The following is a 24,310-nucleotide window of genomic DNA, read 5'->3' as shown; positions in this document are numbered from 1 at the left end:
ATAAATGAGAACTAGAAATATATATATATTTAAATTTTTTAATTAACATATATGTAAGAAAAACACACGTGACCAATGCTAGAAGATATTCTCCTAAATCAAGTTGGTAAGAGGTACCACATTCTCCACAGCCTGGATGGCATCAATGGATTTTGGCAGATTTCACTGAAGGAAGAAAATGCCAGGTTGACAAACTTTATATTCCTTGTGGGAGACATTGTTTTGTAAAGTTCCCATTTGGGACAATATCCATCTCTGAGATCTTTCAAAGGAAGCTAACAAAGTATCCCAGAGAATAACAGACATAGAGCTAAACATGACACAGGGCTAAACACATTATCTGTGTTTTCCTAGTAACCATGATACAAAAAAATTAGTGTTTGGGACAAAGATCGAGTTTCTGAATGATTTTGTCAATCAGTGCAACAGTAAACCAAATTTAGAAAAGATGAAAGCTAGGGCCAGGTGCGGTGGTTCATGCCTGTAATCCCAGCACTTTGGGAGGCTAAAGCGGGTGGATCACCTGAGGTCAGGAGTTCGAGACCAGCTTGGCCAACATGGCGAAACCCTGTATCTACTAAAAATACAAAAATTAGCCAGGCATGGTGGTGTGCGCCTGTAGTCTCAGCAACATGGGAGGCTGAGGCAAGAGAATCGCTTGAACCTGGGAGGTGGAGGTTGCAGTGATCTGAGATCGTGCCATTGCACTCCAGCCTGGGCAACAGAGTGTGACTTCATCTCAAAGAAAAAGAAAAAAAAGATAAATCTAAACAGGTGAGATGAAATGCACACAAGGCAAAAAATGACACACTCTTTATAGAGAAAACCTTGAACACTTATGAAAATGTTGATCAGTTCTTTAACAAATTACTGGGAGCATAAACATATTGCTGTCTGTCTCACTGCAGGTCACTGTGCTTTAGCATAGTTGTTTGATAAATGTAGAATTAGTTCTTGTTTTTCAACAATAACAACAATAATAGGAATAATAGCAGTCAATATTCATTGAATGATTACTATGCACCAGGCATTTCTCTAAGAACTCTATAAACTGTCTCTATCTGTGTAGACTCCATATTGGGTAGGTTTTACCGCTTTCCTTAACTTGCAGATGAAGAAACTGAGGCACTAAAAGTCTCGATAATGATCAAAAGAAGTCATTGTCATTGTGGATGCAAAGAGGCATAGGATGTCTGGTGCTTACTTCATTACCAGGGCTAAACTGGTGATTATACACATCAGGTACCCATGAAATATCAAAACAATATGTCCATGAGTATTTTACATGTTTGATTTCTCCCCAAAGCATTTTTAAACTCACATACTCTGTCAGATTTTAGACAAGATTCTGGCAAACTTTGGAATAAAGTTTGCCAGGCAAGCAGAGCTCCCGAACAGTGATCAATACCCTCATGAGCTGGTGAGTCCTTAAAAACTAACCTGTCTAGACACCAGATACTGCTTCTATGAGAGCAGGGAAAATTTAGGGTAAAACAGCCCTTGTAAAAACAATGCCACTGCTATGGATATGTATGCTCAAGTCAAGTCCAGTGTGAAAGAAAATACAGCTTCAGAAAGGTGGATGAGGTTTGGAGATGCTGGTTTTGAAAGCCAATGGACTGTTTTCTGAGTCTGATATGAAAATGAGGACAAAGGTCTTCACCCCTGACTGCATACTTAAGAATCACTTGAGAGCTTTAAAAAAAATACAGGGGTGGCTGGCTGCTAATTTAAGTTCTATCGTCTCCTGTAGGTCTGCTGTTGAGCTCATGACTACGCCCGGGTTTAGGTGCTAACTAAGCTTCTTGAGGATGGCAGAGCACATGGGTGGTTTAAGTTTCAGGGTGTCTTCACCATATACCAACTGTGTTGAGTCTTCATTCAAAAAGCAATGGTTCATAGTTTCTCTGTAATTCTCAGAGAATTCGTGAAGGCACCTGAGCTCAAACCACAAGCTTACCCTGTCTCAAAAAAGGGATGTCCACAAAAGTGTTTCAAACGGCTAAAAAGACGGGGGTTTGCATGTTTTTCATCAGCTCACTGCTCCATCTCCTCCAACTAATGCAAGCCAGGAATGTAGATGCGGAAGGGAAGCCAGCTCCTTCCCAGTGTGTCCTCCTGATGGAATGCCAGTCCTGAATAGTCCTCTCTAAAGATGCTAACAGCCTCTTCCTCCATGTCCGGAAAGACCCCTACTGTGCTCTAGCAAGTCTCCTCCACTCTTGGATAACAGTTAAATAAAAGACCCAGGCACACTGCAGTCTCCCAGCTAGAGCCAGATTTCTCTAGATCTTGCCTAGAACAGACAAAAAGGAGTGCACTAGGAGAAACGGAGAATAGTCTCAGTGCCAACGCTCTCTTGCCCCAGAGCCACGACAAGCAAGGAGCAAAACTGAGGTGAAAACGGAGAGTTCCCCCAAATGCACAAAGTGGGTGCATATCTGTTGGGGAAGACCCGGGATTTCCCAGAGTCCATTCAGAATGGCAAGTTCTTGCTATGTGAAATATGGGCAGGGTCAATGGTGTAGATGAATTCGCCTCTATTCTTCTTAATGCCAGTGTGGACCTGTGGACCCAGCAGAAGTCGGGGTCGCACAGCACTGTTCAAGCCCCCGGCTCCTCTCCTGCCGGGCCTGTGCGTTTCCCTCGGACCTTAAACGGTTCCCTGGGTTTGGGCAAGCTCAGGGCCCGGCCGGGTGGACTGGATGCCAGGGTGCACCACCGGAATGACAGGACCGCGCAGAGCCGCGGGGCTGCGGGAGCCAGTGGGGCAGGAGTGCCCGCGGAGGGCGAGCCAAGGCGCGCAGCCCACCTGGCAGACCAGGCCGGGTCTCTCCCAGGCGCGGGAGCAGCGGGTGGAGGCTTACCCTCCGTGCCGGTGCAAGGCTCTCACTTCCCCAGCCGCTCAGGGGCGGGCTCCGCGCGCGCAGGCCCCGGAGCCGCCATCCTATTGGCCGGGGGACACGCCCGTCCCCGAGTGAGGGCTTCGAAAGTTTCATTGAAGGTGGAGAAGCGCGCGCCGCCGGGGAGCCCCGGCTGCGCCGCGAGGGCGAGGCTGCGAGGCGGCGGGCGGTGGTCGCGCTGGGCGACGGGACGGCGCTGGTTTTTCTCTTGAGTTTTAAATTGAGGCGGTGGAGGAGGGAGTGAGAGACCCACTCACCCGATATGCGCTCTGGTCTCCATTTCTCCCCACGCTCGCGCCGTTCCTTCGAGTGAGGGAGGGACTCGCAGCGCCGCCCGCGGACCAGACCCACAAGGCGAGCCCCGTGGTGGCGGGGATGGTTCTGCGCGCCTGGCAGCTCCCACCCCGGTCTCTCCGGCCCGAAGCTGGGGGGCGCAGGGGCTGAGCTGCGCTGCCGCTTGGGGATCCGCCGCGGGCCGCCTGGGGGCTGGAGGGCGAGACTCGGAGCCCGCCGGGCAGCTCAGAGAGCCGGGGCAGAGGCCAGAGCGCGGCAGCCTGCGTGGGCAGCGGAGACGAGGCCGGGCAAAGGAGACGCGGTGGCTCCAGAGGGGCTTCCAAGTAGAAAACTACCCGGCCGCGCCCGAACGACGCCCCAGGAGCCAGGCGGGAGCACAGCACGCCCTTCTTGCCCGCTTTGCTCTCCGCGCCGCCTCCCAGGACCCTCCCAAAGCGTCCCTCTCCAAGGCCCCAGCATCAGCTACCCCTGAAGAAGCCGCCGCCGCTGCCGGATCCAGGATTCACACTTCATGGGCCGGCCGCAGGGGGTCGGGCGCCGGGCTAGGTGGCCGCCAAGAACCTGGTGAGGGGCTACCCAGAGCCCGGTGGGCGAGGGGCGGCCAAGAGCCCCGGGAGCGCGCCCTCGGGGCGGAGAGCGTCGCGGCCCGCGCCGAGGCGATGCTCGGGTGGCTGCGAGCTGCCGGCGGCGAAAGGCCATAGATGGGCATGGGCCTTGCGTCCCACCACTCCTAGGGACCCTCGAGCCTCGCCCCCTCTGCTCCGACTCGCCGGACCGACGCGATGGCCTCGGAAGTGGTGTGCGGACTCATCTTCAGGCTGCTGCTGCCCATCTGCCTGGCAGTAGGTGAGTCTGGTCCGCTCTCCGAGAGCACTTGAGGAGGACGAGGGGGGCGCCTGGGTGGGGGACTTCTTAACAAAGTGAAGGGCTCTGGTGCTCTGGGGTTCGATTCGGGAGGCCAGCGGCGTCAGACGCGCGCTGTCCCTGGTGCACAGCCTGGCTGTCTCACTTCCCACTCTGGGGCGCGCGATCGGGGTATCTCTTAACCGGATGCTCGGGATGGGCATGTGCTGGAAACTGTTTATGTTGAATTTAGTTACACGTGGATTTTCTTTCGTGGAGTACTGACTTGTGCACTAAGGATGGCCATTGCTGTGGCTGGAAGGCGCTTGCGTCCCCATCGTAGGTACAGTCAGGCTCCTACCTGAGCCCCTTGCCCCAGTGACCCTGCAAGCACAGCATGCTGTGCGTCCAGACGGCCCAGAGGCCATCTCTCCCAGACCCCAAATCCCAGCAACCGTGAAGGAAGAAGTGAAGGACTCCAGTCATTCAAAAAAGAAAAAGAGGTACGAGGTATAGGGAGACAGTGCCTTGACGTTTCTTACTTATTTTTTTAAACCTCCACAAAAGCCGCTACTACAAAAGTACTGGATGCTAAGGCTATAGACCCCCAACACCTAGTCCCGCCTCCCAGCGGCCGCCCTCTCCAGATTTTAAAGGGTTAGAAAGCAGGTTTGGAACTCCTTGGGACTGGCAAGGGCTCAGGGAGGACCGCAAGGGAGCCTCCTCGACGCCCAGACAAGCATTGCACCGTTTCCCCAGGACTGGCCTGGCGTGCAAAGCAACTGGGTGCTGCGTTCTGGGAGTCGGACCGTTTCTGAGCTTCTCCTCAAACAGGCAGTGCCTGTGATACTGAATTCCTCTCCTAAGAATGCCGGGCCCTGGTTCCTTGCTCTCCCTCTCACCAACAAGAGCCAGGAAGGAAGAGCGCTTTTCACCAAGTAGTAACTATTTACAGAGGGCGTGGCCTTCGCGGAAAAGGCCACCTTTTTGCATCTTGACCGAGGTTGATGACTCTGCATCTTGCCAGAGGTTGATCACACCTGTGTTAAATGTTTTCTTTGTGCAAGCAATCGAATGGGGGCTGTAGCGTGATTGGTAAGGGTCAGGACAGTTGCCGGGAGAGTTTTTGTAACACACTTCGTGAGTGGAGAATCTGGGAGGCGTCTTTTCAACAAACCTCAGCGGAAAACCCAGAAAGGCGCTCCGAGTGGAGGGAAGGTGTGGCCAGGCGGGGTCCCTGGGCAGCAGGAGGGTACCCGCGGGTGGATGCTGGCCTCGTTCTCTACTTTGCAGTTTGAGTTTCCATTTTGCAGGGGTGTAGTCTCACTCGCATAGATGAAGAGCTAAGTTTCCACAGAGCGGATATGCACCTCTCTCCCCGCAGCTTGAAAAACGATTTGGGAAAGGGATTCTTCAGGTGCCTTACACACAGAGGGTGTCACTGCTCAGGGATCATCTCTGTATCCTAAGCGCTTGGCACTGTGCCTGGCACATTTACTATTTGTGAATTGGAAGCTAGTGACCGAGTTAACAAGGGGCTTTTAGCATGAAGCGTGATTTATGGTCCTCAGTGCAGACCGGGGAGGGGTCCTGGGGAGTGGCACTAAGGTTAAAGGCCTCTCTGCTCCCTCCCAGTCCCTCTATCCACCGTCCTCCTCCCCACTCACTGTTCCTGGAGGATGGACACCCTCTTCCTCATCCCCCGTCCCGTTCTCCAAGGGACAGCAGCTCACTGTGACTGTTGGAAGAGTTAGGCAGGTGGTTCCCTGCAGCCAGCTCGGTCCACTCTGTGACTTGGCACCAGTGGCGGAACGAAGTGTCAGCAGCGATTGCCTGCGACCTTGCCCTGAGCATAGGCTCTTGCAGGTTGGGCTCCCTGGACTCAGCTCACCTGCCTCCAAGCCCCGTGGATGCTGGGGTTGGGGCCCTGTCAGTCCTACTAAAGGTTGGTGGCCTATGCTAAAAACTCCTTCAGTAGGGCTGTAGTACTCTGCCCTCTCAAGGGGAGCTGGCCTGGCTCACAGCACTCCCAGCTTGGGTTGCTGGCCACAGGGGCTTGGGGTGGTGACTCGCAGCCAGGGTGGAGGTGGGGGGACTGGGGTATGGACTCAGCCCTGCCTCTCCCCACTGGGACCCCCACCGAGCTTCTTCTGTGGTGCCCGCACACTGTTCACCTCCTGCTGGCTGGCTTGTGCCCCAGGGCAGGCTGGGGGCTCCGGCTGCCTGAGTCCACTTTGATCCTGGACTTTTTGGGAGGAGCTGGGCTTCCAGGGGCGACAAGATAGTAACCTTGGCCAACATGCAAACTGCGTCCTCCCTGGGGGACAGCTGAGTCTGCCCAGGAGATTCTGGGGCTGCCTTCTTTGTCCAACTCATTCTTCAGGACTCCCACACCTCTCTGGGTTCAGGGAGACTAACCTGGGTGTGCCAGTGTGTGCATGACTGTGTAAGAGTTTGTGTGAATGTGAGTTTGAGTGCATAAGTGTGAGTGTGCACATGTGTTATGAGTATGTGTGAGTGTGAGTATGAGTGTGTGGGGGGTTAGAAGGTAGTGGTCCCCCTTGCTCAGCCTGGAACCTGTTGCTTTCCCCTGCGCTAGGAAAAGCCTCATCCAGGAGAAAGCAGAGGAGGTGGACTGGCCCCTGGCTGGAAGAGAGCCTGAGCTCCCTGGGAGACCTGACCCTAGTGACCCCCTCACGTGTTGGGTGCTTAGAAAAGATAACCTGCATTCTGGAAAATTATTGACATCTTCTAATCATGATACTTACTTACAGGGATGAAAGAGGGCTGAGCAGATATGCCACCTTATTTGAGCATTTGATTCTTTTCTGCAAGAAGTGGAGATTTCCAAGGTTATTGGAGGGTTCAGGTCTGCCTACTCCCAAGGTGCTACTAAGTCAAATATTCAGGTTTCTCTCCTGCACATAGTGAGCGCAAAGGTCTGCTTGCCATTAGAATCGATTTTACATTTTAGCCATCTATTTTTATATCTGGAAAAAGCAGCCTTCAAAGGTAAGCCTTTGCAGAAGCTTACATATTTTCCTTTAAACTCATTTCTCTAACACTGATGTTGAAATTTTCCTGCACAGAGATTCCTAGACTTTTTACTTAATGATAGATGTTAAAAATTAACTGCTATTGTGTTTAATATAATGGTTACAGATTTTTTTTCTTTTTCCCTGTAAGAGAAATTTTAAGAGAAGTGATAAGTGAAATCAGGTCTCTTCAATGTAGATGTTATGTGATTCGTGAGTGTTAAAAGCAAAACAAAACCATAATAGAATATGTTATTTACCATCCAAAATGAACATCCAATGATGGATATGCATATAGTCATAGCCACCAAAAACTTTATTTCCCAAATTATCTGTGACTATTTGCTAAGTCATCTGATTTTTTTCTTACACATAATACACAAAAAGGTAAAGACTTTCCATATTATGCAATCTCTAATAATTATAACATAATTATTGAACATTTTACAAATATTTTACATTTAGTTTCTTTTAACATGATTCTACTATACCACCCATCTTTAGGTATATGATTTGAGATTTTTTCAGAGTCAAGAATGCACTGGTGTATTTGTTTTTAATTCATGGTCCTGACCATTTATTCCATCTTGCTCAGTGTTGCCTGGAGTTCCCTGATGTCTTGCCTGGAAGAAATGACTTACACATTTTCAGGGGGAGGAAAAGGGGAAGCCTCGCTTGGGAGAACAGGGGATTAGAGACCATGGCTGCCTGTCCCCTAAAACAGGCAATCAGAGCTTAGGAAAGAGCAGAGCAGAAAAGGGGACTGTGTCCCACAAACAAGAATCAACCAATCAACTAGTGCTCTGAAAAACAATATTCCAATCCAGAAAGAATCTCTAAAACTTCCTTTAAGGATAGTTGGGTTAAAGTGTGAGTAAAAATTTGGGCTCACTTTTGAAATATATTAGATATGGCTATCTAATCATAATTTTCTCTTTATAGCATGATGTATTTTCCTGTGTAACATATATCATTTTGAAATCATACTTCCACACAGTCCAAGAATTACAAATGGAGCTAATGTTTATGTGATCAGCATTGGCCTCCCCTATTTGCAGTGGCTGTAGCTCTCAGTGGTAGGTGGCTGCAGCTGCCAAACGATTCATGGAAGGCATTTAATAAAGTAACTTGCTTTTCTGTCACGCTTTCTCAGCCTTATATAAGTAGATACTATTTATTAAGTTCAGAAATGAAAAAAGGAACAGTGGAAAGGATTGGAAATTTAGAGCTTATTTCTAAAATAAAATATTTCATCCACACCGACGGGCATGAGCATGTTGTCTCTTGAGCTGTGGGTGCTGGAGCTATGTGTCCATCCTGTTGCTTTGTAAGTGTGTGTGTTTCTTTATGGGCGATGTGTGTTTGTTCGTAGTCAGAGATAAGCAGATGGCTTTGGACTTCACCTTTGAGGGAGGATGGTGTTGCCACTGGGCAGTTTAAGAGACTCTCATTGACATCATGGCTCTGTCCTTCACTGTGTGATTGTGGAGTTCCTTTTGTTTGTTTCTCTTTTCTTTCTGTAAAATGGTAAATAACATATTCTATTATGGTTTTGTTTTGCTTTTAACACTCACGAATTACATGCATGGTTGTGAGATAGTGTGCACAGCACACCTTGTATAAAGCCTGACACACAGCAGGTGCTGCCTTACCTTTATGAAGATGAGCAGAGAGCAGAATGCTCAGGTGATGTCTCAGTCAAAATTAACAGACTAGGAGGTAAGAGCATGAGCCAGGAGAAGGCTTATCTGAGGATGTGGGATTCACGGGAAGGCAACTTAGTGCCTTCCTAGAGCCAAATTATGTGAGAGAGAGGGAGAGAGAGAGAGAGAGAGAGTGTGTGTGTGTGTGTGTGTGTGTGTGTGTGTGTGTTAGAGATTTTTAATTCTCAGGATTTTTCTTACCAGTTTTACTCAATATTCCAAATCTGCAGTTGCGTTCTTCTGATTAAGTAATAGGACTTAAAAACAATATTTAGAACAATTACATATTGTTCTCACTAGAACAATACTGATGTTTGCTTTTGTCTTTCAGCATCATTTTTGTAGTCTTTATTTAATGTGATTTTATTTCTAACATGTCATTTTCCTTTTGGGTCCTTGTGCTACTAACAGTTAATTGTATGTGAAGTTACGTAGTAATGATGTGTATAATATGCTTTTTTGCATAAATATTCAGGAGAACTTAGAATAGCATAAGCCATCTGGATATTGAAGAACAATTGATGAAGAACAATATGATGATACCATGTGTATAATCTACAACATTACAGCTTATAAGATTTTTGATTTAAACAGTTGTCTAGAGGACATGGAATCAGTCAAAAAAAAATCCCATTGAACTGAGGCCAAAAACAAAAATATTGGAAAACTTTTTCTTTTTCTTTTTCCTTTTTTTTGAGACAGAGTCTTGCTCTGTCGCCCAGGCTGGAGTGCTGTGGCGCGATCTCGGCTCACTGCAAGCTCCGCCTCCCAGGTTCATGCCGTTCTCCTGTCTCAGCCACCCAAGTAGCTGGGACTACAGGTGCGTGCCACCACACCCAGCTAATTTTTTGTATTTTTAGTAGAGACGGGGTTTCACCATGTTAGCCAGGATGGTCTCAATCTCCTGACCTCATGATTCCCCCCACCTCGGCCTCTCAAAGTGCTGGGATTACAGGTGTGAGCCACCGTGCCTGGTCCTCTTTTTTTTTTTTTTTGAGATAATCTCACTCTTGATGCCTAGGCTGCAGTGCAGTGGCGCAATCTCGGCCCACTGCAGCCTCCACCTCTGGGGTTCAAGCGATTCTTCTGCCTGAGCCTTCCGAGTAGCTGGGATTACAGGCGTGCACCACCCCAGTCCACTAATTTTTTGTATTTTTAGTAGAGACGGGGTTTCACCATGTTGGCCAGGCTGGTTTTGAACTCCTGACTTCAAGTGATCCTCCTGCCTTGGCCTCCCAAAGTACTGGGATTACAGGTGTGAGCCACTGTGCCTGGCCTGGAAAACATTTTTTAAATGTTTGGCTGTCAGTCGAGGTTTGTCATATTCCTCAGAGCTTCCACTTGACCTTCCAGACCTGTCTAGGACGTGGCAAAATCAAAATGATGACAAGTACATACTCAACATCGTGAAAAGCCCGTCAGACACACAGTTTCTAATAATTTCATAATTTCTTAACTGTCTAGTAATTATCTAATAGGCATAGAACATTTAGCTAAATTATTTTTAAAATTTAAGAGCAACGTATAGCTTTACATTTTTTCAATGTGTTGTTGGGTTTTTAAAAGAAAATATATGTAACAGTTACCAGCTTATAAAATGTTTTAATTGCACCTGCAGCATATACATATAATTTTTATTTGCCTTGCTTTATCATATAGGATGGTGAAGTTTTCTGATTCTGACTTGCTGTTTTTAAATTCCCCTTTTGTGCTGTACCATTTGGGCACAATTCTGCATTAAACTAGGATATTGTGGATGGACATATTTAAACTCCTTTTGTATATGAACTTGCAAATTATAAATATATTTTATAAAAAAAGGAATGGATTTGGTCTATCTATGAGGTTAGTTCTGCAGAAACTACTTAGGCTTTCTGTGGCCATTTCACCAGTCACCTGGAGGGGGAAGCTTTTGCTGAGACCTTCACTGCTCTCTTTGGGAGTGATTTCATTCTGCAACCCAAACTCAGGTTATTGTCGCCTCAGTATTGTTGCCAACTGTGAACTCTCCATCCCACTTCAGATTCAACTTGGTCAACACCAAGCATCCTGTCTGCCCGGGGCCTTCTCTGGTGTGCTCAGAAGAGTTCTACGTCAAGTGAACAAGCCGTCCGTCTGCTCCTTAGCCTGCCCATTTGTGACGAGACTGTGGGTGCCACTGCTGCCTTGGGTGCAGGTGCTGTCCACACCAAGCACCTCATTCAAGGGCACACCTCTAAGTTTTGCCCTTAAGTTTTCATCTTGGTCCACATATGTGTTGCATGGCTCTACATCCTGTGCGCCCCGCAGCATGTGGAACCTCAAGTCTCCAACCTGGCCTCTTGGCCTCATTCCATCTTTACCCTGTGTGGTGCCAGATATGCCTTCCCCTGCCCTAAGCCCCCCAGAATCTTCTTCCCAGAAGCATAGTTGGGGCTTTTCTCAGTGGGCAATTACATTCCAGCTTTAACCTTGGTCAAACCAGTCAATCCATTGTTACCATTCTCCCTTAAATACACCACTTGGTCATTAGCCCAACAGGCTTGTAGTCCTGACTGGCAGCAAATAGGCTCTTTTCTCCAGTTGATAGAAGGCCCTGTCAGCCAGTTCTAAGCAAAGACAATTCTGTTCTTCTTGAGTTCTCTTTTCCATGTAGCTTTCTCAGCGTAATGATGCTTAGATAAGACAAACTTAGTCTCTCTCCCCGATAATCAAGATGTAGGTGATTGGAGCAGGTATATTAACTCTGCTTAATGAAGTTTCCCAGGGCTGCAGCCGTGCTCTTCTATCCCACATGGGTGGCACTCATCTGCATGGTTCAAGACAGCCTGTTACCGTGTCCACATCAAGCTGAAGGCTGGAGGTAGCAGATGCAGAAGGAACACTCCTTCCCCACCCTCTGTGGGTACAGCCAGGAAGCTGCAAGAATCACTTCTGCTCACATCCGGTTAGCCTGAGTTTAGTAATCTTCTCTACCTACCTTACTGTAAAGGAAGCTGGGAAATGTCGTTCTTATTTTGGTGGATAATGTGCTCAGCTAAAATGGGAAAGGTGGATCTGTGGCCATGACAGAGAGTGGATATTAGCATGCAATAACAGTATCATCTATGCCTCCTGTAGGTGAAGGTACCTTAGTGTGCCTTTCAGACACCACTGACATTTTTTCTGAGGATCTGCACTAACACCCATCTTTGTTTCTAGACCTTAGCTAGACTCAAGTCCCTAGGCTTCTAAAGATGAGGCACAAAGTATGACCCATGAGATCTATACTCCAAAATAACATGATTTTCTTAATTTAGACATAAATTAGAGGAAAGTGTGTGGGAATGGATATTAGGGTGTGGAATAATGAACGTGAAACTGGATCTGGTCAGTGTTGTACCTCCAGGGCTTAGAAAGAGCTCTGACAGTTTGGTTGGTGGCGGAAACAGGCACCAAAAGGTGGCCTACACTAAACAAAGTTGAAATGCCAGAGCTGCCTTGGTATGCTGTAGTGGAAGGGATCCAAAGGCTTAGGGAGATTGGGATGTTACAGTGGATTTATCTTAAAAGATCTGCTCATCCACCTTGGGAGGGTGCAGAGGACACACTTTCACCACAAGTGTGGGGAAAAAAATTTGTGAAGGGAGCCTCAGGTGTCCATGAAGAGCTCTGGGGCTGCTCTTCTCTGCAGGTCAGAGATTGCAGTGGAAGCTGCTGCCACTGACTGGGGGTCCTTAACTGCAGTGGGGATGGTTGGATCCCAGGTGGCAGGGGCCATGTGATCACCAAAGACCAGGTGGGCTCGTTGCCATCATGAGGAACAGCGGAGTCAAAGCAGCAATCTGAACAGCCTGACTTGAGAGTCCTACGGCATTGGGTAGGTGGTCATGGTGTCCCTAGAAGAGAACTCGATGGGCAGTCTACTGAATTCTGACTCGATCTGTATAAGCAGAAGAGTTCTAGGTCAAGTGAACAGAAGTCTATCTTGAAATACCAAAAGAAAGAGTCACGGTCCCTCAATCACTTCCCAGATTTGAGTCCCAGAACCCCTTAAAGGAGAGGGAGGCCGGTGACCCTACTACACTGCTGATTACATTTTTATTTTACTTCTCCCAACCCATTTCTTTGAGTAACAAGTATCTTCATTTGAAGTGTAAATATCTGTGGAAAGATAAAATGGCTATTTATTACCCACATATTAGGTCAAATAGCTTATTTGCTCCCATCGTCTAGGTGGGATGGGATGGACATTTTAAATAAATGGGAGAGAGAGTATTTACATTGTGGGTATGGGTATGATCTAGATGCCCACATATTTTTTAGGGCGTCATAATATCACTGGGCAATTAGGGGTTTATCAAGACGACTTCCAACACAGAAAGTAGCACATTTTTCTCAGGGCCTGCTCTACATACCAGAAACAATACAAAAATTCTTTCTCTTCCTCCTCCTTTTATTTGCATTATATGGTTCTGATGTTCAAGGTGAAATGTACCATCTTGACTAAGAGGCCCAGCTCTAACGCCAGATTATTTGAGTACTGATCTTGGCTCTGTCATTCAGCTGTGTGACCTTGTTCAAATTGTTTGACCTCTGTTTTTGAGATATTTCATCTGGAACAAGATAATAATAGAACATAGCTCAGAGGATCGTTGCAAACCTTAGATGTCAGTGCTTATAGAGTGCTTTGAGCAGTGCCTGACATACGGTAATACTCAATAAATAGTTGCTTTTATGAATAGCTCCAGACTCAGAAGTTAGGCATGATTATGAGTAAAACATTGACTAGTGTGAGTTCCTTCTCATCGAAAGCAGCACAGTTTCAATGGGCAGATAATTTAGAGAACCAATCAGCTTACGAGAAGCTTTGGAACATGACCTGTTGAAACTTGAGAATGGTCTTGTCTTTGCTCTCTTCTCCCCAATCAGATACATGAGAAAGCCTCTGTGCTATGGTTCATGGTTACCTTTGAAACAATGTGACATCTTTTCTCCTTTAATTCTCCTTCCCAGGCAGAAGGATTTGTTCCTTCTGTGCTCATCCGCCACTTTGCATACTCATTACAGAGTGTTGTATTAGTATTCAGTTATAGGATCACTGTCTTTCCTTCCATGTGTCTGTAGGTTCAGGGACCTTGTATAGTCCTTGTTTATATCCCCAGCACGGAACTTACTCCTCAATATACAGATAGCAGCCATTTCAAAACATCTTTTGAGCTGGATGTGGTGGCTCACGCCTGTAATCCGAGCACTTTGGGAGGCTGAGGAGGGTGGATCACCTGAGCTCAGGAATTCGAGACCATCCTGGGCAACATGGGGAAACCCCGTCTCTACTAAAATACAAAAAATTAGCTGGGTGAGGTGGCACGCGCCTGTAGTCCCAGCTACTCGGGAGGCTGAGGCATGAGAATTGCTTGAGCCCCAGAGGCAGAGGTTGCAGTGAGCCGAGATTGTGCCACCACACTCCAGCTTGGGCTACAGAATGAGGCTTGGTCTCAAAAAACAAAACAGCAACAACAACAAAAAAAACACCATATCTTTTGGATTGTGGGTTTTTCAAATTGTGAACATTACCTCTGATCATTACACTTCAGCTACCCAGCAAGGACTATAATACACAGGAACACTGAAGAAATATTTACCAATTGACTAAAACATTCACTGACTAATTTTTGTTTTCTCTTGAACATCTCAGAAGTCTGAAAATAGAGTTAGGTCTAGTTTCCTATAACGATTGGTTTTTAAGTCTTTGAATATAAAATTTATAACAACCTAATGTATATTCTGTGACTTTCATAAATGTGAATTGTATCAGGATGGCAATTAACACCTTTACTTGCTTTGCAGGGGAACAGAGAAGGAAAAACCCGTTTGACGATGGTAAAACTTGAGTCACATCCTTGAAATGCATATTATTTTTAAAAATGTTTTTAGCTCTCCTGGAACCACACAAATCGATCTGTTTTCTCTTGTGGTCAAACCCTCTAGGGCAGCAGTCTGGCCACAGGTGCGGAAAAGGAAGAAGGATGAAGACCCTTAGCAAGGTGGTAATTTTGAACTGAAGCACCATGGAAGTGAATTAGAGAGATGGGCAGAGTTGGGCCGTCCCTGCTCCTGCCACCTCCCTCCTGCTGCTTTCCCTGGACTGTCCCTTCCGGGCAGCACTGGCTTTGGCATTGCTGCAGGAACACGGACCCCTGCTAGGGAATCTAGGCAGCACTCAGGTTGGAAAGGGCCCTGGTTTGAGGGTCTAACGAACAAATCTGGATCCTGTTCATAACGAGCTATGCGACTTTGCCAAGTTACAGAAACTCTCTGTTTTTCAATTACATCATCTCTAGAATGAGGTGTTCTGGGCTAAGAAATATTTTCACAATTCTCAGGGTAATATTTCTGCACATGCCTTTTTTAATATTAAAAGGTATGGCCATAAATCACTGCTTTTTAACCTACATGCCAGAATTTTTATATCTAAATTGCTCTGGCCTCCTTAATAACCATCATATGTACATACACTTAGAACTTGCCCTCAAAGAAAGGTTAGGAACTGCTAAGAACAATAATTTTTTTTACCATGTTAGAGATGTGGTTCAGTATTTTACAAAACAGTTGGTTATGAAGGAGAGACATTCTAGTTTAGGCTTCGAGCTTCTAATATTTCGATGATCCTCCCTCACCTGCTCCTAATACAGAATCATGCAGACTGTGCACACCAGTGATGGGAATAGCATGAACAAGATGTGTGAGCATGTTTAGATTCGAATTGGCTTTCTGTATCTGCAGAAATAAAGGAGCTTCATCACCCATAGCTTATTACTAGACATGCCTTTAAAGAAAACCAAACTACGTTATAGTTATTAATTGAAGCTAAACAATCATATAAGAACACAGGACAATATAAACAAGATTTGAGTCAGAAAAAGATATTGAGTAAAATACTGAATGTAATCAGTTGCAATATTACATTGACATTGTAGACTTTATGAGATCTCAGATAATTCTATTATCCGCAAAAGGAAAGGGAAGGCTGCACAAACACTTCAGGTGTGTGTAGGTCAGAGACTCACACTGGTGCTCCCTATGCAGGTGTTGCTGTCATGGCTCCAGCATTAGCTGTGGGGGTGTGAGCTTCCTGTTCTTCAACCCCTCTCCTTCCTCTCATCAAACTAAACACTGGTTTTCAAACTAAGTATTAGAGGTTGCTCATGCTTAGTTAATCCTGACTCCTGTTGGCCTTGGGCCCCAAAATCAGTCTAGCTGATAAGCAAAGAAATGTTCTTAGCTGGAGCCAGGCTTGCATTGCAGGCCAGACAAGGCTGCAATAGCACACAGCCTCTGGCAACCCACCCTCAGTCACAAGAGAAGATGAAAGGTCAGATTACAAGGCAATGAGAAGAGGGATCCTCATAAAATTGGCTTCGTTTCTTGTGAGCCAGTGTTTTCTAGAAGGCTCCAGCTCCTAGGATTTTTTATTAACAACCACAAACCTCTTAGCAATAACTTTCAAAGCATGATCAGTTTTGCTGCAAAGCATCATCGTGGTTGCCATTGCATCACCTTAGAGCCATACTGCATTTCTGACCCAGTGCCTGATGCCCCAGCCTCATTCACTGGTCTCCACTTATCACTATTTTGAGCTATTTTCAAACATTAAAGCCACCATCAAAATGCAACAATTCCCCACCATGTAGGTTATTTTAAAAGATGTGACACAGTCCCTAAAGCATTTCTTAAATTGGGTATCAAAATTTTTTGAGCAAATTATCCTTAGAATAAGGATGTATCTTCCCGAAGTTATTACTTAGAAGAAAACAAACGTCAGATATTATCTTATCCTTATGACACCAGTTGGTTATTTATTCCAGTAGATCCATACTCAGATTTGCAAATGGAATCTAGTTCTGGGATCTATGTTGAAAATGCAGTGCTAATCTCCCAAGGAAGAAGAAGTATCCCAGTCAAACAAACTCTTTTTAAAATACCTTTGCAGGCCTAGGTGGGCGGATCACGAGGTCAGGAGATTGAGACCATGCTGGCCAACATGGTGAAACCCTGTTTCTACTAAAAATATAAAAATTAGCTGGGTGTGATGGCACACACCTGTAGTCCCAGCTACTCTGTAGACTGAGGCAGGAGTATTGCTTGAACGCGGGAGGCAGAGGTTACAGTGAGCTGAGATCACACCATTGCACTCCAGCTTGGGCAACAGAGCTAGACTCCATCTAAATAAATAAATAAATAAATAAATAAATAAATCTTTGCAACGTGAGCCAAACTGTAATGTTTTATAGCTTTGAATATGCATATAATGCATTTTCTTTAAAAGAGCATATTTGAAGTGTGGATTTAATAGGCCACGGGTGATTTTGTCTTTCAGTTGCTTTTTAAAATCATACTCTGATTTTGCTCAATTTTTTCTGCACCCCTGCAGTGAGATCTTGTACATTCCCCACCAGAATCGTAGTCATCCAAGATGTTTATTCACCTATCCTCTCCTACCTTAAAATAGCCCTGGCGTTTGTTTTCTCCAACATCAAAGGAACTCATATCTGAGTTTTAGTTGGTCCATATCTCGTTATCGCTTTGGACATTACTGCTTTCTAGGTTTCTGTTTTGGCTCTTGCCCAAAGGGAGGTTGAAAATTGTTTGAAATCTTATTTTGAAAGTCTCTAAATATTCCCATCTGTGTATTCCTCATCCCAATTCTTGGCACTTCATCTCCATCTCTTTTCTTAATAGAAACATAAGAAAAGATTATTATTATTTTTTTTGGCTTACTTAATTTCTTCTTTCCCCTTAACAATTACACAACACCATAGGTGGGGCGGGGGGTCAATATAAGAGGGTTCAAAGCTTATCCATGGTGTCTGTAGTTCAGTGCTGATCCCCCTTGGGCACTGATTTTTGATTCTCCATTCTTCACCAAATCATGCTTTGTTCCTTCTTCCCATGTAGCACCTGGAATTTTGTGATGTAATTCCTGTTGGGAAACATTTTTATTTTTTTTTATTTTATTTATTCAGTGATTTATGACAGTGGGATACTGAGTTTCATGATTAGGTCTTTTTGAGAAATGCTGGGCTAAAAGTTAAATGCTATACATGGCAAGACTGTTCAGAGCTTAGTGTCTACTGCAAATGGTGAATTTCTAAGAGTTTAGTACAACGTGCAGGTTTTCCAAACTTATCTGACCACAGAACCCCTATTTCTTACCCTTGGCACTAATGTCCTGGGAGCACACATTGGAAAATTCTAGACTTTTAGACTACCAGATAGAACAATAAAAGAGTGTATTTTGGGATGAGGGCCTTTTTAGAAGACCAGAAATCTCACTTTTCAGGTGTGAGCTTGAAGCCAGCGCTGACGGGTGGTCACTGTCACAGCCGTGAGAGGGAAGGACAATTGGGACTGCCTTTTTCTTATGTGTGTTTGTGGACTTTGGTTTGTACTCTTTATTTTAGAAAAACAAAGTGGCCAAAAAGAGAGAAACAGTCTTAGAAACTAGACATTCCAGCAGCTGTAGAATGCCAGAAAATAACCAGGCTACACACATTTGCAGGTGTAGCAGCAGCATAGTGGAAAACCAACAAGGGAGTTAAAGTAAGTCACACAGCATCCTGCATCCCCCCCCCCCCCCACCGCCTCATCACTGGATGGCCAGTGGCCTCCTGAGGGTCCTCGTGTTTCATATCCCTCTGTAATGTCCCTTCTCTACGTGCTGATCACGTGGGTCTTTTCAACACTGAAGTCAGATATTCCTCTGCCTTAAACCCTCCAGCACTTTTCTTGTTGCACTTAAAAAGCAAACCCTAAATCCTTAACTTGCCCTATAAAGCCCCTGGCTCTTGCACCCTCTAACCACACTGGAATTATTTTTGTTACTCAGTGTATTAGTCAAGGTTCTCTTAGAGGGACAGAACTAATATGATATGTGTGTGTGTGTATACATAGGAGTTTATTAAGTGTGTATATATATAGGAGTTTATTAAATATTAACTTATGCGATCACAAGGTCCCACAATAGACTGTCTGCAAGCTGAGGAGCAAGGAGAGCCAGTCCAACTCCCAAAACTGAAGAACTTGAAGTCTGATATTTGAGGGCAGGAAGCATCCAGCACAGGACAAAGATATAGACTGGGAGGTTAGGCCCATCTCTCCTTTTCACGTTTTTCTGCCTGCTTTATATTTACTGGCAGCTGATTAGATTGTGCCCACCAAATTAAGGGTGGATCTGCCTTCCCCAGCCCACTGACTCCAATGTTAATCTCTTTTGGCAACACCCACACAGACATACCCAGGATCAGTTCTTTGTATACTTCAATCCAATCAAGTTGACACTCAGTATTAACCATCACAAGTCTACCCCTTGTCACCTTGAACCCATACACATTTCCTGAGATCTTCAAATAAAGACAATAATAAGGTCATAATTATGCCTGCCATAATACAACTATCCCTCGTACAACCGGAAACCTGCCAATCCCCAACCCAAATACTATTACATAAAGTTAACAATACTTAAATGCTGATATGCAGTCAGTAAATCTTATGTCACATGATAAAGGAGAAAGGAAATAAAATGATTTTCTTAGTACAAGTGTATACATGCACAAACATGTTTTTAGCAAAAGAAGGAGGAAATACGCATAACAGTTACAGTCCTTGTTTCTGCAGCTGGTCACGTGGTCATGGATGGTATTGATTACTACCTTCTTCTGCTACCCATTCTGTATTCCCTTTGCCTTCAGCAAGCATCTCAGCAGATCATGGTTTTTTTCCTGATGGAGTGACCCAAACCCTTCAGGAATGAAGGTTGGGTCATTTGCAGTGCTGCCTGGTTTGGGCTGTTGTAGTTTCCCATTGACCTTAATCACAGAGCATGGTAGTACTAAGAGACGCCCTAATGGATCTCCTGTATTCCATGCATGCTGGAGATGACTCAGTGATTCCGGGTGAGTCACCCCAGCCAACACTATAACTCCCTTCTTAGCCTGTTGACTTAAAGGTAGGAGGAGCCCAAAGTGTCCAGGTGGCAATCTTAACTCCCAGTTTAATGGAATCATTGTTGTGTCTACTGGTGGCAGCGCTCCTTCCTCGGGAACGAAGACCTCTAGGCCAGCAGAACGTAATGTCATGGGAACAGGAAGCAAAAATTTTGCTAATGGATCACTAGGGGTGATGGTGAGTGGTGCCACTTCTACTTCCACCGCTTGATTCCCGGACGTATGAATCCTGGCTATGGGAGAAACAGTACCATATATTGGATTTTGATTCAGAGCATACATGGCCTTCTGGAGAACTTTGCCCCAGCCCTGCAAAGTACTGTTACCTAGCTGGTGTTGTAATTGTGACTTCAAAAGGCCATTCCACCGTTCTATCAATCCACCTGCTTCAGAATGATGGGGAACATGGTAAGACCATGTTGGATTCCATGAGCATGAGCCCACTGCCACACTTCTTTAGCCATAAAGTGAGTGCCTTGGTCAGAGGCAGTGCTGTGTGGAATACCATGTTGGTGGATAAGGCATTCCGTGAGTCCACGGATGGTAATCTTGGCAGAAGTATTGCATGCAGGACAGGCAGACTTATATACAGAGTAAGTGTCTATTCCAGTGAGAACAAACCTCTGCTCTTTCCATGATGGAAGAGGTCCAATTTAATCAACCTGCCACCAGGTAGCTGGCTGATCACCCTGAGGAAAGGTGCCATATTGAGGGCTCAGTATTGGTCTCTGCTGTTGGCAAATTGGGCACTCAGCAGCGGCTGTAGCCAGGTCAGCCTTGGTGAATGGAAGTCCTTGTTGCTGAGCCCATGTGTAACCTCCATCCCTGCCACCGTGGCCCCTTTGTTCATGGGTCCATTGGATGGCTGGGGAAAGAGGCTGAGTGGTGTCCACAGAACGGGTCATCCTATCCGCTTCATTATTAAACTCCTCCTCCACTGAGGTCACCCATTGGTGAGCACTCACATGGGATACAAATATCTTCACAGTTTTTGACCACTGAGAAAGGTCCATCCGCACACCTCTTCCCCAAGTTTCTTTGTCACCAATTTTCCCATCATGCTTCTTCCAAGTCCCTGACCATCCAGCCAAACCATTGGCTACATCCCATTAATCAGTATATAATCACACATCTGGCCATTTCTTCCTCCGTGCAACGTGCACAGCCAGGTGCACGGCTCGAAGTTCTGCCCACTGGAAAGATTTCCCTTCACCGCTGTCCTTCAAGGGTTTCCTAGAAAGGAGCTGTAGTGCTGCAGCTGTCTATTTTCACATGGTGCCTGCATATCGTGCAGAACTATCTGTGAACCAGGCCCTAGTCTTCCCTGTCTCTGTCACCTGATCATAGGGAACTCCCCATGAGGCCATTGGTGCAGGCTGTGGGAGAGAAGACAGGGTGGCAGGGGTGGAGATGATAGGCATTTGAGCCACGTTCTCATGTAACTTACTTGTGCCTTCAGGACCTGCTCGAGCCCAATCATGTATATACCACTTCCATCTGATGATGGAATGCTGCTGTGCATGACCCACTTTATGGCTAGATGGGTCAGAAAGCACCCAGTTCATGATAGGCAGTTGAGGTCGCATGGTGACTTCATGACCGATAGTCAGACATTCAGTTTCCACCAAAGTCCAGTGTCAGGCCAAGAGCTGTCTCTCAAAAGGAGAGTAGTTATCTGCAGAAGGTGGCAGGGCCTTGCTCCAAAATCCTAGAGGCCTTTGCTGTGATTCACCTATAGAGCCTGCCGAAGGCTCCAAACAGCATCCATATCTGCCACTGACTCCTCAAACACCATTGGATCTGCTGGGTCATATGGTCCATGTGGCAGAGCAGCTGGTCCATGTGATACAGCAGCCTGGACATGTTGCAGAGCCTTCTCCTGTTCTGTACCCCACTCAAAACTGGCAGCCTTTTAGGTCACGCGATAAATGGGCTGAAGTAACACACCCAAATGAGGAATATGTTGCCTCCAAAATCCAAACAGGCCTTGTGCCTCTTTTTCTTGGTTGTAGTAGGGGCCAAATGCAGCAACTTGTCCTTTACCTTAAAAGGAATATCTAGACACGCCCCACACCACTGGACCTCTAGAAATTTTACTGAGGTGAAATTTAGTTTTACCTGAAGTTTAGTAGGATTTATTTCCCTCCTCTGCTACGCAAATGTCTCTCCAATAAGTCCAGTGTGTTTGCTACTTCTTGCTTACTGGATCCAGTTAGCATAATATCATCAATGTAATGGACCAGTTTGATATCTTGTGGAAGTGAAAAGCTATCAAGGTCTCTCCGAATAAGATTTTATGACACAAAGCTGGAGAGTTGATATACCTCTGAGGTAGGACAGTAAAGGTATATTGCTGGCCTTGCCAGCTGAAGGCAAATTGCTTCTGGTGGGCCATATGGACAGGAATGGAGACAAAGGCATTTGCCAAGTCAATGGCTGCATACCAGGTACCAGGAGATGTGTTAATTTGCTCAAGCAATGAAACCACATCTGGTATAGCAGCTGCAGTTGGAGTTACCACTTGGTTAAGCTTGCGATAATCCACTGTCATTCTCCAAGATCCATGTGTCTTCTGCACAGGCCAAATGGGAGAGTTGAACTGGAAAGTGGTGGGAATCACCACCTCTGCGTCTTTCAAGTCCTTGATGGTGGCACTAATCACTGCAGTCCCTCCAGGGATTTGATGTTGTTTTTGACTTACTATTTTTCTAGGTAGTGGCGGCTCTAATGGCTTCATTTGACCTTTCCCACCATAGTAGCCCTCACCCTACTAGTCAGGGAGCCAATGTGGGGGTTCTGCCAGCTGCTGAGTATGTCTATGTCAATTATGCATTCTGGCATTGGGGCAATGACCACAGGATGAGGCTGGGGACCCACTGGATCCACTGTAAGTCAGCCCAGAGCTAAAACTCCATTAATTACCTGACCTCCATAAGCCCCTACTTTAACTGAAGTACCACGATGACATTTTGGGTCCCCTGGATCCAACGTCAGTCAGAGCCAGTACCAGTAGTCCCTGAAATGTCTGATCATTTCCCTTTCTTCAGTGCACAGTTAGCCTGGTAAAAGGCTGGAGGTCTCCTTGGGGAAGAATGGGAGAAAGATTCACTGCATATATTGTCCGTAATGTAGTGAAGTTCTTCCTCAAGGGGCCCCAGCCTCCCCTTCATTCAAGGGGTTCTGGGTCCCTAAACTGGCTCAAGTCTGGAAATTGATTGAGGGGCTATGATTCTGTTTTCATAATTCAAATTAGTCTTTTGTCCATTCGACCTAGAAGTTTTCTGTTTGTATAATATAAGTAAGAATGCAGTAGGCTTCCTATCAATTTCACTTCTAGGAACACCATGATTAATTAGCCAATGCCAGAGCTGTACACGAGTGAGACTATTCTGATTGCTGCTTTGCCTCTGCTGTCCATTATGGTAGCTACGCCCACCTTGCCTTTGACAGTTGAGTGCTGCCACTTGGTCCCTGCCACCTCGGGATACAATTATTCTCATTGTATTTAAGTTTTGTAGTTGAGTGACTGTGGTTCCAAAGATGCAGGTGCTGCCCTCACAAATCTGTTTCACAAGGCATTGGTCAAGGGTATATCTTCTGGACCCTCTCAGCTGGGATGCGTAGGTCTAAAGTGACTAATCCACTCCACGATCCCAATCTCCCTAAGCCTTTGGATCCCTTCCTCTACATTAAACTGAGGGAGATCAGGCATTTCCAGCTCGCTCACAGTGGGCCATCTTTTAATCCATATTTTAACCAACCAAGCAAATAAACTATTAGAACCTTTTTTAACTCCCTGATCTGCAACATTAAATGCAGAGTCCTTACTTAGTGGACCCAAATCAATAAATTCAGGCTGATCCAACTCTTTGTTCCTTCCACCATTATCCCACACCCTTAATATCCATTCCCAGGCCTGTTCTCCAGATTGTTGTTTATATAAATTAGAGAGCTCAAACAGTTCTTTTTGAGTGTAGCACACCTCCTCATGGGTCACACTTTCAACCTCACCTTTAGGGACCTGCCAGGACTTTAGTCTATTTATAGGTCTAGAAGCAAACAGAGGTGTTGGGGGAGGCTTCTGAGGAGAATCAACATTATCTTGCCTGGAAACTGCCTCAGGGGAGGCCATCAATGTTGCCTCAGGCAGCACAGGGTTTATCTCCTCAGACAAAAGGGGAAAGGCTGATGGCAGTGTGGTTCGTGGTTCGGGAGGGGATGTTGCCACTACTGGGGATGGGGAAGCTGTTCCTTCTGGCAAAAAAGCTTCATTAGAGTTTACAAACTCAGTGTCCTCAGCTTCATCAGCATCCTCCCACACATCCCCATTCCTAGTTGCAGGGTCCCATTCTTTTTCAATCAATGCCCTCACTTTAACAATAGCCACCTGGCAGGGCTGTGCATGTATCTTTCGTTGCAGGTCAGCCACTCTCATGATAAGAGCTTGTGTCTATTTTTCCACAATTTCAGCTCTTTCTCTACAGGAGATAAGACTCTCACTCAGGGCAATCTTAGCAGATTTGAGACTCAGTATGTGCTTCTGAAGCCTGGAGACAGAATCCCTGAGT

General features: G+C 45.9%; 1 protein-coding gene across 12 annotated transcripts in view; it reads left to right on the top strand.

Annotated features, from left to right (window-relative positions):
- Positions 1 to 3,916: 3,916 nt before the first annotated feature.
- The window catches only part of PIEZO2 (piezo type mechanosensitive ion channel component 2), a 474,768-nt gene continuing 454,374 nt past the window's right edge, over positions 3,917 to 24,310 (top strand). For all 12 annotated transcript variants that reach the window (XM_024235892.3, XM_063716831.1, XM_054538165.2 and 9 more), the window contains exon 1: positions 3,917 to 4,043. In XM_024235892.3, the coding sequence (XP_024091660.3) occupies positions 3,980 to 4,043 (64 nt within the window). In that variant the 5' untranslated portion in view covers positions 3,917 to 3,979. The remainder of the gene's footprint in view (positions 4,044 to 24,310) is intronic.

Source organism: Pongo abelii, chromosome 17 (assembly GCF_028885655.2).
Source record: "Pongo abelii isolate AG06213 chromosome 17, NHGRI_mPonAbe1-v2.0_pri, whole genome shotgun sequence".
In the NCBI taxonomy this organism is placed as follows: domain Eukaryota; kingdom Metazoa; phylum Chordata; class Mammalia; order Primates; family Hominidae; genus Pongo; species Pongo abelii.
The sequence above is the reverse complement of the archived record's forward strand: the minus strand, read 5'-3'. Positions and strand labels throughout refer to the sequence as shown.